The 16,205-nt window shown below is 55.4% G+C and overlaps 1 protein-coding gene across 1 annotated transcript in view; it reads left to right on the forward strand.

Moving 5' to 3' along the window:
- The first annotated feature begins 1,605 nt into the window (after window positions 1-1,605).
- PCDH19 (protocadherin 19) overlaps window positions 1,606-16,205 on the forward strand; it is a 56,243-nt gene continuing 41,643 nt past the window's right edge. The window contains exons 1-2 of the mRNA XM_010219951.2: window positions 1,606-3,746; window positions 6,886-7,213. Coding sequence (XP_010218253.2) covers window positions 1,606-3,746; window positions 6,886-7,213 — 2,469 coding nt within the window. The remainder of the gene's footprint in view (window positions 3,747-6,885; window positions 7,214-16,205) is intronic.

Genomic DNA, 16,205 nt, shown 5'->3' on the forward strand with positions numbered 1-16,205 from the left:
TCCCCTCCTGTCCTGCTCCTGCGTCCAGTGACCCGCTGCGTGGCCTCCCAGGGCAGGGACGGAGCTTTCCCCTCCCGCTTGTGCTCTCCCACCCTTAAATATCCTGGTTTATTTGGCCCCAGGGGGGCCTTTGTGCAGTCTGGGAGGGCTGGAGCAGCCACTGGCTGGGATTTCCATGCTCTTGGGAAAGGGTGGTGTCCCGGCACGTGTCTGGGGATGGAGCTGTGTCCTAGGATGGGGCTGTGCTGGCACGGGGCGGTGTCGCAGCACGGAGGGCTGCCCTGGAAGGGCAGGAACGCGGGTGTCCAGGCACGGAGCGAGCCGGGCTGCCGCTCCCACGGCCGCGGTGCTGCGCCGCGCCGCGCCGCTAGATGGCGCCGTTGTGCCTGGGAAAGCGGCGGGGCCCGACGGCGCGGCCGGGGCCGGGGCCAGGACCGGGGCGAGACCGGAACCGGGGCCGGGGCCGGGGCGGGCGCGGGAGCCGCCTCCCCCGGCGCCGTCTCGCCGCCGTCGACCCGCGGCGCTGGCGGCAGCCCCGCTCCGCGGCCCGGCTGCCGGGGGCGGCTCCGCGCTCTCACCGCCGCAGCCCCCCGTGTCCCGCGCGCTCGGGCGGGAGCTGCCGCACGCGGGGGCAGCGCCGCGTGGGCAAGCAGGGCCCCTTGGTGCCCTCTTTAATTACACCTGAACGCAGCCGCGTGGGGCGAGCCAGGGAGGAGTAAAATGGAAGTTTTATTTTTAACAGACAGGCCGGTGCCGCGTTGCCTCTCCCAGCTGCAGAACTCTGCAGTTCCGAGCGGATTAACGCGTAATTAACGGTGAGCGCCAAACGCTGCCAATTCGCCGTTGCCAGGAGGATGTTTGCGTTTTGCGGCTCCTCCGCGGCGAGCCCTCGGCACCTCCCGCTGCTCGCCCGCGGTGCCCGGGGGATGGCAGGGCCCGGGGTACCGCAGCTCTGCCGAGCCCCGCAGCGCTGTCCCGCGCCCAGCCCGAGCCCCACGTTGGCTGCGGACACTCCGGGCTGCAGGGAAACACCCGGCGGGGCCGCCGCCGCGTCCCCTCGGCCCGCACCGGCCGCTGCTCCCGGTGCCGCTGGACGGGTCCCGCCCCCGCCGCCGACAGCACCGCCCATTGGCGGCGTCCCGTGGCGCAGGCCCCGCCCCCGCGCGCCCATTGGCCGTGTGGCGCCGCCGCCCGCCCCCGCGCCGCCCGGCGGCGCTCCGGACTGCGGGCAGTGGCGGGCCGGGCGCCGCAGCGGGCGCCGGCGGCAGCGCGGAGCGGCGCGGAGCGGCCACAGCACCCCGCACTCAGCCCGGCTCGGCTCGGCTCTGCGCGGCTCTGCGCGGCTCTGCGCTGCCGTGCTCGGCGGAGGCACCTCGCTCCGCGCTTCATGCTCGGCGCCCCCTCCGGAGCGGCTCGCAGCGCCTGAGCGGGCGGCGGCGAGAGGGGAGCCCCGCGGCGGGGCCGCCCGTGCCCGCCGCCCCCGGCAACTTCGGCGGGCGCTGCCCGGCATGAGCGCGGCGGCGCCCTGAGCCCGCGGCGGTCGCCCCCGTGGCGGCGGCGGCGGCGCGGCCGTCGGGGCGCGCGCGGCGCTTGGCGGGCGCGGCCATGGGGGCTCTCCCGGCGCTGCTGGGGGCCGCCCTGCTGTGGGCCGGCGCCGGGGCCCTCATCAACCTCAAGTACTCGGTGGAGGAGGAGCAGCGGGCCGGCACCGTGATCGCCAACGTCGCCAAGGACGCGCGGGACGCCGGCTTCGTGCTGGACTCGCGGCAGCCCACAGCCTTCCGGGTGGTCTCCAACTCGGCGCCCCACCTGGTGGACATCAGCCCCGGCTCGGGGCTGCTGGTGACCAAGCAGAAGATCGACCGGGACTTGCTGTGCCGGCAGAGCCCCAAGTGTGTCATCTCACTGGAGGTGATGTCCAGCTCCATGGAGATCTGCGTGATCAAGCTGGAGATCAAGGACCTCAATGACAACGCGCCCAGCTTCCCCACTGACCAGATCGAGCTGGAGATCTCGGAGACGGCCAGCCCCGGCACGCGAGTGCCTCTGGAGAGTGCCTATGACCCGGACTCGGGCAGCTTTGGTGTGCAGAGCTACGAGATCACGCCCAATGACCTCTTTGGGCTGGAGACCAAGACACGAGGGGATGGCTCCCGCTTTGCCGAGCTGGTGGTAGAGAAGAGTCTGGACCGCGAGACCCAGTCCCACTACAGCTACGTGATCACGGCGCTGGATGGTGGTGACCCACCCAACTTTGGTACGGTGGAGCTCAGCATCCGCGTCATCGATTCCAATGACAACAACCCGCTCTTTGAGGAGCCGGCCTACACTGTAAGCGTGCCTGAAAATTCCCCACTGGGAACGCCAGTTATCCGCCTCAATGCCACTGACCCGGATGAGGGCACCAATGGCCAGGTGCTCTACTCCTTCCACAGCTATGTCTCTGAGAGGGCCCGGGAACTTTTCCAGATTGACCCCCAGAGTGGCCTCATCACAGTCAGTGGTGCCATCGACTATGAGGAAGGTCACGTCTATGAGCTGGATGTGCAGGCCAAGGACTTGGGGCCTAACTCCATCCCTGCCCATTGCAAAGTGACCATCAGCGTCCAGGATGCCAATGACAACCCTCCGCTCATTAACCTCCTCTCTGTCAACAGCGAGCTGGTGGAGGTGAGTGAGAACGCCCCGCCAGGGTACGTCATTGCCCTGGTGCGGGTCTCCGACCGCGACTCTGGGGCGAATGGCCGGGTGCAGTGCAAGCTCCTGGGCAATGTGCCTTTCCGGCTCCAGGAATACGAGAGCTTCTCCACCATCCTGGTGGATGGGCGACTGGACCGGGAGCAGAGGGACCAGTACAACCTCACCATCCAGGCCAGGGACAATGGCATCCCCTCCCTTCAGGCCACCAAGTCCTTCACTGTGAAGATCACCGATGAGAATGACAACCATCCCCACTTCTCCAAGCCCTATTACCAGGTCATCGTGCAGGAGAACAACACCCCGGGGGCCTACCTCCTGTCTGTCTCAGCGAGGGACCCGGACCTGGGCCTCAACGGCAGTGTCTCCTATCAGATTGTGCCCTCCCAAGTCAGGGACATGCCCGTCTTCACCTACGTCTCCATCAACCCCAATTCTGGGGATATCTACGCTCTGAGGTCCTTCAATCATGAGCAGACAAAGGCCTTTGAGTTTAAGGTCTTGGCAAAGGATGGGGGTAACCCGTCGCTGCAGAGCAATGCCACCGTCAGGGTGATCGTCCTGGATGTGAATGACAACACCCCTGTGATCACGGCCCCTCCGCTGGTCAATGGCACTGCTGAAGTGTACATCCCCAGGAACGCCGGCGTTGGCTACTTAGTGACAGTGGTCAAAGCGGATGACTATGACGAGGGTGAAAATGGCAGACTTTCCTATGAAATGGTCGAAGGGGACAGAGGGTTTTTTGAGATAGACCAGGTCAATGGAGAGATAAGGACCACCAGAGCCTTTGGGGAGAATGCAAAGACAGCGTATGAGCTGATTGTGGTGGCTCATGACCATGGGAAAACATCTCTGTCAGCTTCTGCCTTGATTTTGATATACCTCTCTCCAGCCCTGGATGCCCAGGAGTCCATAGGATCTGTTAACTTGTCCCTGATTTTCATTATCGCCCTGGGCTCTATCGCGGCCATTCTTTTTGTAACCATGATCTTCGTGGCAGTAAAGTGCAAAAGGGATAACAAGGAAATCAGGACCTATAACTGCAGGTAAAAACACCCCTATTTGTCTGTACCCTGGCAGCGCGTGCTTTGATTTTTGCAACCCCAGATACTTTTCCATTTGCCGTCATGCACCTGGGGCTGGGGGAGGTGGTGGTGGTGAAGGGGGGCGTTAAATTTGCTTTAAGGAACAACAGCGAAGGTCACAGCCAGTTTCCTTAGGAGATTGAAAAATGGTTTTGGAGAAGAAAGGAAAAAGAATCCACCTTGAATAATAGTTCTGGGGGCTCTGTTCTGGGGCTCAGCAATCTGTTGCAGCATGCGTTATTTTTATGTGCTGGGCAGCAGGAGCCGCGCGAACGGTTCCTATTTATTTCTCTATGTGTGCCGGTGTTTATGTGTGCCGGTGTTTATGTGTGCCGGTGTTTATATTCGGTGGTTCCCTTTCCCCCTCACGGTTTCCGCGGGCGGCAGGTGAAGCCGCGGAGCGGGGCGCGCTCGCGCGTGGGCTCTGCCCCGGCGGGGGCGGCCGAGCCCCGCCGTGTCCCCCCCGCCTCGAAGCCCCTTGTGTCCCCTCTCAAAAGAGCCATTGTGCCCCGGCCACGCGGATGCGGCCCCGGCGACAAATGACTGGGGGCCCCGAAGAAAGAGGGGGGAAAACCCGCCCCCCCCCCCGCGCGTGCAGCGCTCCGCAAGCGGCGCTTTCCGCGGGTCTTGCTGCAGCGCGGCGGTGTCAGTATTTTATTATTTTCCTTTTTATTTTTTCCTTTTATAAATTCATTTTTTTCCTTTTTTATTTTATTTTTTTGCCCCCGGGAGCGCGCGGCCGGCGCGCGGGTCGGTGCGCGCTGCGGCGGAGGCCGGCGCGGCTCCTCCGGGCTCGTACGCGCCGCGGAGCCCTGAATATGTAACAGCGCGGCGATTATTGTCTCGCTTTTACTATTCTCTGTGTTACACAAGTTAGTAGACAAATGCTAACCACACATGAATATCAATCAGATGCCATAAAAGAGCAGCTGCAATGCCTCATAAATGGTTTAATCCTGTTACTGGTGAAATAGCCATGACTTCTCCGTTCCTCCAGCACTGAGGCATTTCGGAGGGGAGGGATGGAAATTAATTTCGCTTCTACCTTTGAAACGGCACCTCGCCTGTGGCCCCGCTCCAGTGCGGGAGGCTGCGCAGTCCCTAAAGTTTTATTTACATGGGAATAATAATGGGGAGCTCTGCTTTTCCACTCCCCCCCCTTTTTTTTTCAACATAAAGTGTGCTTATAAGCCCTTTTGCTTGATGGGGGAGAATCATCTGCAAATAAAGGCTGCTATGGGCGGTATTATGGGATGCCTAGCTTTAAGTGAGAGCTAATATGCTGGGTTTCTTGCCAGCTCGGCCCATTAAGCAAGACTCGGATCTGAATGTACAAAAAACCGAATCGTGGCGATGCCCCTAACAGCTTCGCGCATATGTATACGCTTTGGCTTTAGTGTGATGGCTTAGGGATTAATGGAGTGCAGTTTAATTAAATAATTGGTCAATAGAGAAAGGACAGCAAAATGAATGCCTGCAGGAAATAATTGGGATCTCGCATTGCCAAACTTAAACATTTAGGTAAACAAAACAATTAAAGCTTCATCAAGCATTGTTAGACCAGTCAGCAGCATAAAGATTGTTGGCACAACAGAAATCCCGGCGTTGCTCTGATTTATTTGCACACTCAGGGGAACCCACGCTCTGTTATCGGTGTGAATCTGATCAGCAGAAGTCAGCTGTGGAGCTAAAGAAGTAATAGATGGGCTGAGCGTTGGCTGGGGTCGCCAGGCAGCCCCGCCGCCGCCGTGTGTGTGTGCATTTAGACTTGCCATTTCGTTGTTTTAGAGGTTCTCAACAACATCTGCTGGAGAGTCTTCATAAAATGTGTTAATTTATGAGGCACATAAGGTTATATGAGAGAGCTGTTCGACTAGGTGGCATTTTCATGCTCAGGCAATTAGCTTTTTGGAACAAGAGTATTTGTCCAATATTTGTTTTTCTAGATAAACTGTATTATTTATTCATCCTATTATTTCTGTTGCAGTTATTGGATTTTTTCCTTTTTTTTTAATGCTGCTATCATAACAAGAAGAGGCACAGACGCACGACTTTCAAATGTGTATTTCTGACTGTGGTGCAATGTAATGTGTTGCCCTGGGAAGTACTGCGATGCCCAGCCCTGTGTATGCAGGTGTTCATCTGGGGGCCATTCCTCATGGTTGTGTTGGCCCCCACGGAAAAATGAGCCACAGTCACTTGGAGCAGAGCACAGAGGATTAATGCACGAGATGCAATCGTGTTTTCTATTATTTTCTGGGGTAGTGTTTTATGGTAACTTTCTTCCTCCGGTGTTTTGTAGAAGGCAAACAAGGCACTTAATCAGTTGATTCTTTTGGCAGGTGGGAACCAAAGAGGGAAAGAAAGGCAGAGAAAAATAAGCATGCAGTAAGAAAAAGGTCAAAAAGGATCATTTCTCTTTGCAAAACACAGTGGCTCTCTGGAAGGCGAAAGTGCTTCCCAGCAGAAGGGGGGGGATGTGGTGGGGGAGCAAAGAAGAGGAGATAGCTGGAGAAGAGGGTTGAAGTCATCAGGTATTATCAGGAGATAGTCAAAAGAGTAGCAATTGGGATAAAACATTAATAAACACGCAGCCTTTGGAGTGTGATGGAGCAGAGCTTGCCAGCTAGGACTGCTTCTGGGTTTGCTTTATTTACTGCTATAGAAAATGAACTGGGAAAAAATCCGCTGTTCATTTTGAATTTTCATTACGGAGACCAAATTAAATCACTTTTAAAATCCTTATTACGTATGGAAATGAATTCAGGTACCCTTTTCAGTTCATGGATTTTAACATCTCCATCTTTTTCTTCTGCAGGCTGGACTTTATTCCTAGTAGCTAAATATCAGCAATTAAAAACACTAGCAAAACACAGAGGCATTTTCCCTCGCCTCTCTTTTACGAGTTGGACCTGAGCACATTATACATGAAAATAAGCTAAAGGACCATATAGTGCTACAAGACCCAGTGCATGACGTAATGTGCATGACTAAGAAGCCTGCGTGGAGATGGGGCCAAACCCTCTGGGTCTCCCAATGTTTATCTAGCAAGGCAGAGTTTGGGATGCTCTTAGCTATTCCTTTTGCTTCTGTCCCCCAGAATCGCAGAGTACTCCTATGGGCATCAGAAGAAATCAAGCAAGAAGAAGAAAATCAGCAAGAACGATATCCGCCTGGTGCCGCGGGACGTGGAAGAGACGGATAAAATGAACGTTGTGAGCTGCTCCTCGCTCACGTCGTCCCTCAATTACTTTGACTATCACCAGCAGACCCTGCCGCTGGGCTGCCGTCGCTCGGAGAGCACCTTCCTCAACGTGGAGAGCCAGAACAGCAGGAACGCCGGCTCCAACCACATCTACCACCACACGTTCACGGGGCAGAGCGCGCAGCAGCCCGACCTCATCATCAACGGCATGCCGCTGCCGGAGGTGAGCGCGGCGCGCCGGGCCACGTGGCGCCCGCTCGCGCGGGGTGGCAGCAGCAGACGCCCTCGTGCTTGCGCTGCGTGCGTGCTTGGCGCTGCCTCCTTTCACCCGGGCTTTCAGCGTGCAGGAACAACTCGGTGCTGGTGCGAGCGGGGTGTTTGCGGCGCGGCCCGTGCTGCGAGGCTGGGCTGCCAGCCAGGCCGCAGGTGTGCCACGTCCAGCGCCGTGGGCTGAGGGAGGACACGGGCAGGGTGATGAGTCACTGCTCGCCCGTTCGGGGTGGCCCTGACACTTACTCGTGGGTGGCAGCTTTTCCTGCCAGATGCTACAGAGATCATCAGAAGTGGCCGGGCGAGCGCGGCCAGGCCGGGCTGTGTCCCTGCTCCTCGGAGACCGAGCTCTCTTGCTTGAGGAGTGGATTTGGAGCACGGTGGCTCTCCAGGGAAGAGCAACCTGGACCATCATTAAATTCACAGGAGTGTTTTTAAAGCGTTTCTAACTCTGGTGGCCACCGCTCTGGAGGCAGCAGGTCGCACTGCCACGCACCCAGCGCTCCCCTCGCCTTGCAGCGCCGGGTGCCGCTGACCAGCGCGGAGGGGATGAGCGGTGCCTGCAGGTGGCAAGGGAAGGCACAGAGCTGATCCCTGCTGTTCTCATCAACTTCTTCTAATTCATCATCTGTTTCCGTATATCACAGGCATCATTTAATGTTGCTTGTTTGTCTCTCTTTGAATTATTGTTTGGTATTAAGCAAAACAATCAAAGGTTTGTCATGTTTGCTGCTTTGAACAGAATAACAAAGCTGAAAAAGCACCTAAAATATTTATGGCGTGCTCTGTTTTGTGTTCAGTGTACTGGTGTAAATGCAAAACGATGCCATTGAAGACGGTGGGGCTGCTTCAGATTTATCCTTGTGCTGTGGAGAGCAGAGCCCGGCCTTCTGCGAATGTCTGCAGGGCTGTTGGAAGCAGCTGATGCTGGGCCTGATTCTGCAGTGTTTGTACAGGCAAAACGCTCGTTGAACTCTGATATTTTCAGCTCCACTGAGACTAGCAAGTCAGCTCCTGAGAGGTCACTTAATGGTGTCTGCACAGAGCTAGGAGCCTCCAGTTTTGTTTCTCCCAGGTAGAAAGTGTCGGTAGTTTAGAGAGGAGGTGCAGCGTTTAAATGCCAGATGATCAGGAGGTGGTTGCTGGATCTTCGTGACAGATCGTGGGTACTTTTCCTTCTTCTGCACAGGCTGCATCTCCAGGCTCTCCTGCCCTGACATTTCCAGGCTTGCTGTCTTACGGCTTTGTGTTTTCAAGGTTACTCACTTAGATGCCGTGTGGAGGTGACCTCTGCATCGGTGCACACGCACGGAGCCAACGCCAAGCGCAGCCGCCTCTGGCCCTGGGCGGGGAGGACCTGCATGCGTTTAGGAGGGCACCCCACGAGTAATGGAGCGCTGGCCCAGAGGATTAAAGCTCAATTTAACTTCTGGTGTTGGTAGAAAAGATGGGATAGAGTTTCTTAGCAGTAGCTGAGTGCAATGGACCTGAACGTAAGAATCTGCATATTCTAATTGAATGTATCCAGCCACAGGCCTTAGTAGGACCTCCCGGTCCCCATTAAGATGGAGAGAGGCAGGGACTCTGCGTCGGAGCCCGGACCTAGGCAGCTTGGATCAAGGTGTCTCACGTCAGCTATGGCAAGAGGCGTTTGGTCCTTGGCCCCAGGCGGCTGGAGAGGGAAACCCCATCCATCCTTCATTCCTGGGGGAATTCCCAGCAGGGCACTTTGCTGCGTGACCTCTGGGGCTTTGGCTGTCCTAGTGCTCAGCTCTCACTGCTCAAGGTTGTGTGCGAGTGAAAGCTTTGAGCTTGCTTGGGCTCTGGTCCAGGAATACTTTCTGCCGTTGCAGCCCAGGGAACCAAGCTGTTTGGAGAGGGCTCTCGGCAGCGGTGTTGGCTGCTGCCGTTTTGAGGACGCTGCCCTGCGTGGCGGGCTCCGCTCCATCCCCTCGCGCGGCACCGCGGAGCACCTCTGTCAGCCTGTGATTCAGTGCTACAGGCAAAACGCACTCGTAAAATCCATCACGCATTGGCATTAACTAGAAGCGTGTGCAGGCAGCTGGAGGTCTGCGGTTCTGGGGAAGAAGGAAAGATCATCGGAAACATCATAGCTCATCTGATAAAGTTAATAGGCAGTTGCAGGCAGAATGTGTTTCGGCGCGTGCTTCTCCCTGGCGCAGCGGTTGAGCCGGCGGGGTCTGGCTGGATGTCGTTCTCCAAATAAAACTCTGGTGCATCTTTTCATGCCGGGGGGCTGGGGCATGTGCCCCGTGCGTGTGGTTTGCCCCTTTCCCCACGGCCTGGTGGAGGGAACTTGCCTGTTGTAGCAAGTGCCGTGTTTTGCCTGCCCGGAGCATCAGCTCCAAACGCGCTCTCAGCAGCACGGCGAGCGCGCAGGAGGAGCAGCTAAAAGCTTCCCAGCTCTGCCGACAGGACCAGCAGCTCTCCAGATAGTGGGTGGTCTCACAGGGCCCCATCCAAAACCCATTAGATAACTGGGAGATTTTCCACTGACATCACTGGGTTTTGGAGCCGTTCCTGTGCGCACGGCAGGGCTCCAGCCCCGAGGATACCTCTCTGCCAGGGCCGTCTCTTTTGTTTGTTTGCTAATTTGTCCCCTCCAAGGAGATGCTTGCAGCTGCAGTGCTGGCAGTGCCACCGGCTCTGCACATTCAGGGATGAAGTTTGGAGCGAGGTGCGCGCAGCCAGCGGGGAGGCAGCGCCCGCTTCCAAACCCTCCCCGCCGTCCTTGCAGCAGCCGAGTCCCCTCCGTCCTGCGGCGGGGGCTGCAGGGACCCGTGCTGTGCCTTTGGCCTGGGGCAGGATGCGCCTCCAAGGCAGGGATGGAGCTCCAGGCGGGAGCTGCTGGCCGGGCGGTGGGATGCGAGGGCCTCGCCGTGCAGCGGGAGCATCCCGGCCTGCGGATATGGCCCCTGCGGCGCTGTGATGTTTGCTGTGCCATGTGGTGTACGTATGGTATGGTATACGTATGGTATGGAATGTGTATGGTATAGCAGTGTTGGTCTGCTTGGCCCTGAGGGGCTTTTTTGTGGAAAAGGGCAGTGTCAGGGCAAGGAAAAGAGAAATCCCAACTGGAAGTGGCTTGGGAACTTGTTTTAGGGAAGGGCTTTTTGTTGCTTTTTTGTTGTTGTTGTTTTGGCATTCCTTTTCGGAGCGTTAAAAGGGGAATTTTAAGGCTCAGGGTTCAGCCGTTTTCAGGAAAAACTTAAAAATCCAGGTGTCCTACACGGATGAGAGTGTCGTCCTGGTGCTCCAGGCAGCACTGGATGCCTTGGGATCCCTGTCCTGGCAAACGGGAGCACTGTCTGTGGGAAGCATGGAGGGGCCTTGCTCCTGTGCAGCCACCATCTCATGTCCTAGCTTGTGGCTCCGAGTCTCCGGCTGCTCCGGGCAGGCACCTGCTTGGGAACACGTGTCCTGCCCACGCTCTTGGGATCAGCCTGGGTCTTCTGGGCGCTTCTCATAAATCCCATTGCCCAAATCTTGGTGCTTCTGCAGGCTTCGTGGTAGTTTTGTTAGTTCACTGCAATTATCTGCTTATCGGGCAGGTTATCGATACACTTCCAGGTTAAGGTGATTTAATAGAAATAATTCCTACCCAACCACAGAGCCTTCTGAGTCTCCAGAAGGAGGGAAGAACGATTGCCTTCCCGCTCAGCCAGAAGTGCTCCCTGTGCTGCCTTCCCCAGGACTTCACCCGCGCCCTCTGGATGCATCTCAAGTGATGAGGCCTCCACCATTTCCCTTAGGAGACTTAAATCTAACCGATATCAGTGTCAGGGAGATAGTGCTAGCGCTGCTCCTCAAAGTGACTCTCCCTTATTGCCCTGATGGGAAGGCGAAGTCTCGGTGGATAAAATAGAGAGGTAAACACGCAGCTTTTGGTGTCACTTAACATATGATGCCTGTGCCCGCGAGTAAGCGATTGCCTCGGAAAACGAGCGCCGTCCTCGCAGGCGGGGACTTTGCATCCACTCCATCCCAGCCGGTCTTTAGTGTGAGTCTCGTTTGCTTCAGCAGCCAGGAGCCTTGAAATAAAGGTCCCCGAGGAGGAGTTGTTGTTTGTGGAGAGCGAGCGGCCGCAGGGCTCCGTGAACCCGCACGCGCACCCGCTCTCGGCGGCGTTCCCACTGCATTCGGAAGGCGCAAAGGCAAAAAGGGAAGCTGGAGGGACGATCCCAGGAAAGGTGTTTCTGGGCGGAGCAGGGCCATGAGGAGAGCATCTGGGGATGGTGAGCAGGGGTGATTTCGGACATTAAAAATCGGAACGAAGAGGAGCTCCTGAGCAGCCTTGCAGAAGGTGCCTGTGGCGTTGGGTGGGGTGGGAGGCCGCCTGTGCGGGAAGGCTGCGGGCCCGGGGGACACGGCCTGTGCGCTGACACGCCACCGCTGCCCGCCCGGCTCCTGAATCCGGGCTTTGACCAGGGGCCGACGTGTGCGCCGTGATGCTGAGGGATGTCCAGTGTTCAAACATGGAGCGAAAACTGCTCTTTGGGACAGGCTCTTGTTGCCTTGCTCCACATGGTCCGTGAGGGCAGAAGAAGGTAACAGACACGGCCGCGTTGCGGTTTGGTGGCAAATTGGGTGTTTTGGGGCTGCAGAGCAGGGGCGCCTTGCTTTGGTACTGGTTTAAGACGGGCTCCAGTGAGGGGGATGGATGCCGAGGGCTTCAGGACAGCATTTGGGACGAGGGCAGCAGTGTGGCCTCCCAAGGAGCTGGACACAGATCAGGGTGTCCCGAAAGCGCCCGCTTTTGGTGCCCCAAGATCACAGTGCAGGTGCACTTCGCTCGGGGTCTTGCCCCAAGCCAGGGGCCACTGGCAATGGGATTAGGAATTATGGTGTTTAGTGATAATCCAAGTCTAATCCTCCGTCCGTGATACACTCGCGAGTAATCCTTGCTCACACTGATTTCGTTGGGGCTTCTCATAGCGATGGGGATTACTGGTGTGAGCACAGTTGCCCCAGTGGCTCTCCATAGGCTTTTTCCCACCTGGGAAGCATCCTCCTTGCTGTGGCAGATGCCTTTCTCAGCACAGCAGAGCAATTTTCAGTTGGGTTGGCTCTCGCTGGGGCTATCTCGTGGGGTTAAACAGGCCCATTGCTGCAAGATGCTGCGATTTGGGGTTTGTGAGGAATCAAAGCAGCGTGGCTGCTCCTCTTCCTCTGTCATCCCTCCACTTGTCAAGCCTTTCTTTCCCTCCAGCTTATCCTCCTCTTCGTGGCTAGCCTTAGAAAGCCCCAAAGTGTCTGCTATAATCACATTTTGTGTGTTACAAGCAGAATGAATGTACTCGCTTTAATATGCTCGGTTTGAGGAAATCAGTTTCTGTCTGGTCGAACAGACAATTTGTTATAAACCGTGCCATTTATAAGCGAAGGGCCCCGCTTTAGCGTAGCGCTGCGGAAACGTCGTGATGTGTAATTGGAGGGGATTTGGCTTGCTCATGAGTAATACTGTGCACAGAACTAAAAAAGAAAAAAAAAAAAGAAAGAAAAAGATAATTCCCAGCCTGGAGAAAGTTTTGCAGCACGAAGCTGTGGCAGATTGTTGAAATAAGGCATATTTTAAGTGGAGATAATAATTAAAGCATTATCAGCAATGATGTGCAACTAGTCGGAAGACTGGCTTCACGGGAAGCGTTGCCAGTCTTGTTTTCTCCTTGGGAGGTCACTGTAACTCAGCATTTTTGGTGCGCTGCGCGCGGCGTGTGAGCGGGTCACGGCTCTAATTAGCGCGTTGCGTCGCGGCGCGCGCGAGGGCGCAGCCCGTCCCGCCGCTCCCGGCGGCCTTCCGGCTCCCGGAGCCCGAGCGGGCTTTTCCGGATTGGATAACGATGCTTTTTCCTTCCTCTCTTTCCTGTGGTTTTAAAAATAACAGCGGGATAACTGGATTTACTGGGAAATGAGGAAAGAAGCTCTGCCCTTTCCAAAAGCCTTGCAGCCGGCCGCTGGCGCGGGGCGATGGCCTGGGTGAGTTTTGGGAAGGGGACACCCTGCTCTCTGCTTGCTGGAACCAGCATGGAGACCCCAAAAGCGCTCAAGAACTCCTCATCTTCCCTCAAAACACCTGCCTATGCAACCCGGCACGTAATTGCAAGCCGTGGGGTCTGCCTTGGCTTGGCCGACCCCGAGCTGTTTTGTGTATTGCTGCTCTGGCTCCGACCTTTGCGAGCGGAGGAGGCCAATGTGATGGAAATAAGCAGCTTTTTATTCCGTACCGAGGTCAGCCCAGCTGAATTCTACACTCTACCGATGTAATTGCTCTGAGCTCTCCGTTGTGAAAAATTCATTTGAACACCTTGCGTCGGGGATAACGCCCTGCTCCCATTCGTGGTCAGTGATGTCTCCCCGAGCGCCGCGTTCCCCGCGCTGGATCCGGGCACGTTTTGGTTCCGTGCTGCCCAGCTGCTGTCGTGGTCATGCCAGGCTGCGATGCTGTCCTGGGGCATCTCTTCCCGGCACGAGGCTGCTCCAGGCAGGATCTCCTGTCCCAGGAAGGCTCAAAACAGAAATGATTATGGCACAATATATTATCCATCAGGTTATTTGCTTTCAAGTGTTTAGGTTATTTGTATAACATAGTATATGTCATATGTATATAGAATTATATAAATATATAATTCCTATATCACGTATAACCATATTTTAGTGTATCACTTCTCACTCTTGCAAGTTTTGTGTTTTAGGGTTCAGTTTTACTGAAAGCACATGGGCTTGCTTAGCTTTGCTTTGGGTAATTCTGAATTTCTGATGCTAAAGTGCCAACTCACTTAGTCTGTCATTTGCTACCCTAAGTGAATAAAGGGCAGATAAGAAGTTTCACTTAAATTAGGAAAGGTTTTGAATATATATATATATATTTAATATCATCCAAAGAATGGGTTTAAGCCCTTTGTATAGTAATTTCTGAGTTAGCTCTTGTTTTAGCTAGCAATCTGAACGCTGAGGTTTGTTTATGCGATTTCTTTTACATAACGTGCAAATTGCCCGCACAAGAATATTTAAGGCCAAGTGCACATCTCCTTTGGATAACCTTATGCACATCTGCTCGGGCTCTTGGAAGAGCAGCATTTTCTAGCTGCCATCTCCCACAGCCGTTCCTGAGGGCTTGAGTCAGAGAAAATCCTCAGCCAGGTGCCCTTCCAGGCTCCTCTCTCCTGGTTTGGGCCTGGCTTTGATGGGCTGAAAGGGTAATGCAAAGTGAGGCTCTTCTGCAAAGCTTTGCCCTCCCGGGCTTTTGTTTCCCTTTCTCTCCTGCTGCTGAGTCCGCTGAGGGCCGTAATGTGCGAAGTTGGCGGAGGGGGGATTTTGCACCCAAACGTGCATTTTTGGGCTTGTAGGAGCAGGGCTGCTGGCAGCTCCGGAGCTGGAACCTGTCCAAGGATGCTTCTCCTTCCCGGCCTCTCTTTGGGACCCCAGATCCGGCACTGCCGCCGCTCTGCTGCACCTCATGGGCTCCTGCCGTGAGCGGGGCAGCGCTGCGGCCTCCCTAAATTTCCCCCCTGCAAGGAGCAGCGCCGTCGCAGGACCTTCCTCCTCCCACCCACCTTCCTGCCTCCGCAGGGCTTTTCTTACCCTCCAGACTCAGCCTCCACGCATCTTCTGGAGACAATTTTAAGTCTCCCCAGCGATGAGGCCTCCACCTCTTCTAGGAAATTATTTCACAATTGCACAGTCAATGTTTTGCAGTGATTTTTGTCCTTCTGATATTTCTTGACGTTCAGCCTACATTTTTCCGGTTGGGAATTTGCTGCGCCACTCCTTAGATTGCCCTTTCAGGCTAACCTAGCTGAAACCTCCCAACTTCACTGGCAGGCAAACGATGAAGCCCCATTATTTTTATTGCTTCGTGATTCACTCTGCCCCTTACTCTGGTATAAAAGGTTGCAGCCCAGCTCATCCCTGAGCCCCCAAAGCTGCAGCTTGTTGGGGTCATTTGTGGGTTGAGGGCCTTGAATAAAAGAGGGCATGTGGGCTGCAGAAAGGCTTTTCCCTTCCCCTCTCCCTCCCTGTCCTCGGGTGTGAGCCCAGAGCCAGGTTGAAAACAGGGCCACATGTGGCCTCCGTTAAATAAATGATTAGATATTGTTCCCAGTAGAGGCTATAGTTGAGTTCCAACCATTTTTTTTGGTTAATTAAAATACAGGATGGTCTTATTTGTAGCATAAATAGTTGTAATCTGTGTACTTGTAAGTGTAATTATAATTTAAATTAGAGCATGCTCTGCATGGGTGATGAGTGGGGTGCGCTGCGGGAAGCTCTACCTCGGCAGGCCTGGCCGCGAGAGCAGCCTGTGAGCACAGCTTTGGCCTGGGGCACCTCGTAGCCCAAGCCCCGTTGCCCTCAGGAGTGACTTTCCAGACCCAGCAAGGAGCGATGGAGACTTCTGACAGCTCCAGAGGCATCTGGGGAGTAGTTTTGCTGCTCCTCTTTGGGTAAGGCCTCTCAGTGACTCTAGTTGGAAGATTTGCCAGAGGAAAAACTGCAGTATCGTTACTTGGGCATCTCCGTCCAGTTTCTAAAATTTGGAACAGTGGGACAAGTGATTATTGCTTAGCCTTGAAATAACTCCCTGTATAACACAGAATTATAGGTAGCTCTTGTCTCCTCGTTAGGTTAGCGAAGGCTGCGAGCGCAGCCACTGCTAATGCTGCAGTTGGAAAATGTGCATTGCACTTATTATCCTTCATATCCTTGATGGCTTTTCATATATCCTCTGATGGCAATGCTCAGTACGCTGCAAGTAGCCTCCCCTCCCAACAACTCTTCCTCATTAAATTCAATAAATACTGCATGGAAATGGTGGCTGGCTTCTGTATGCTGGAGTTGCACAGACGAGGTCTTTGTCTCCACGTCCTGATGGCCACAAGAGATCTGGACATGAATCTTCCGTCATTCTCACGGGGATCTTGAGCTTG

Source organism: Tinamus guttatus, unplaced genomic scaffold (genome assembly GCF_059628265.1).
Source record: "Tinamus guttatus ecotype Peru unplaced genomic scaffold, ASM5962826v1 Tinamus_guttatus_pri_ptg000287l, whole genome shotgun sequence".
NCBI classification, from domain to species: Eukaryota; Metazoa; Chordata; class Aves; order Tinamiformes; family Tinamidae; genus Tinamus; species Tinamus guttatus.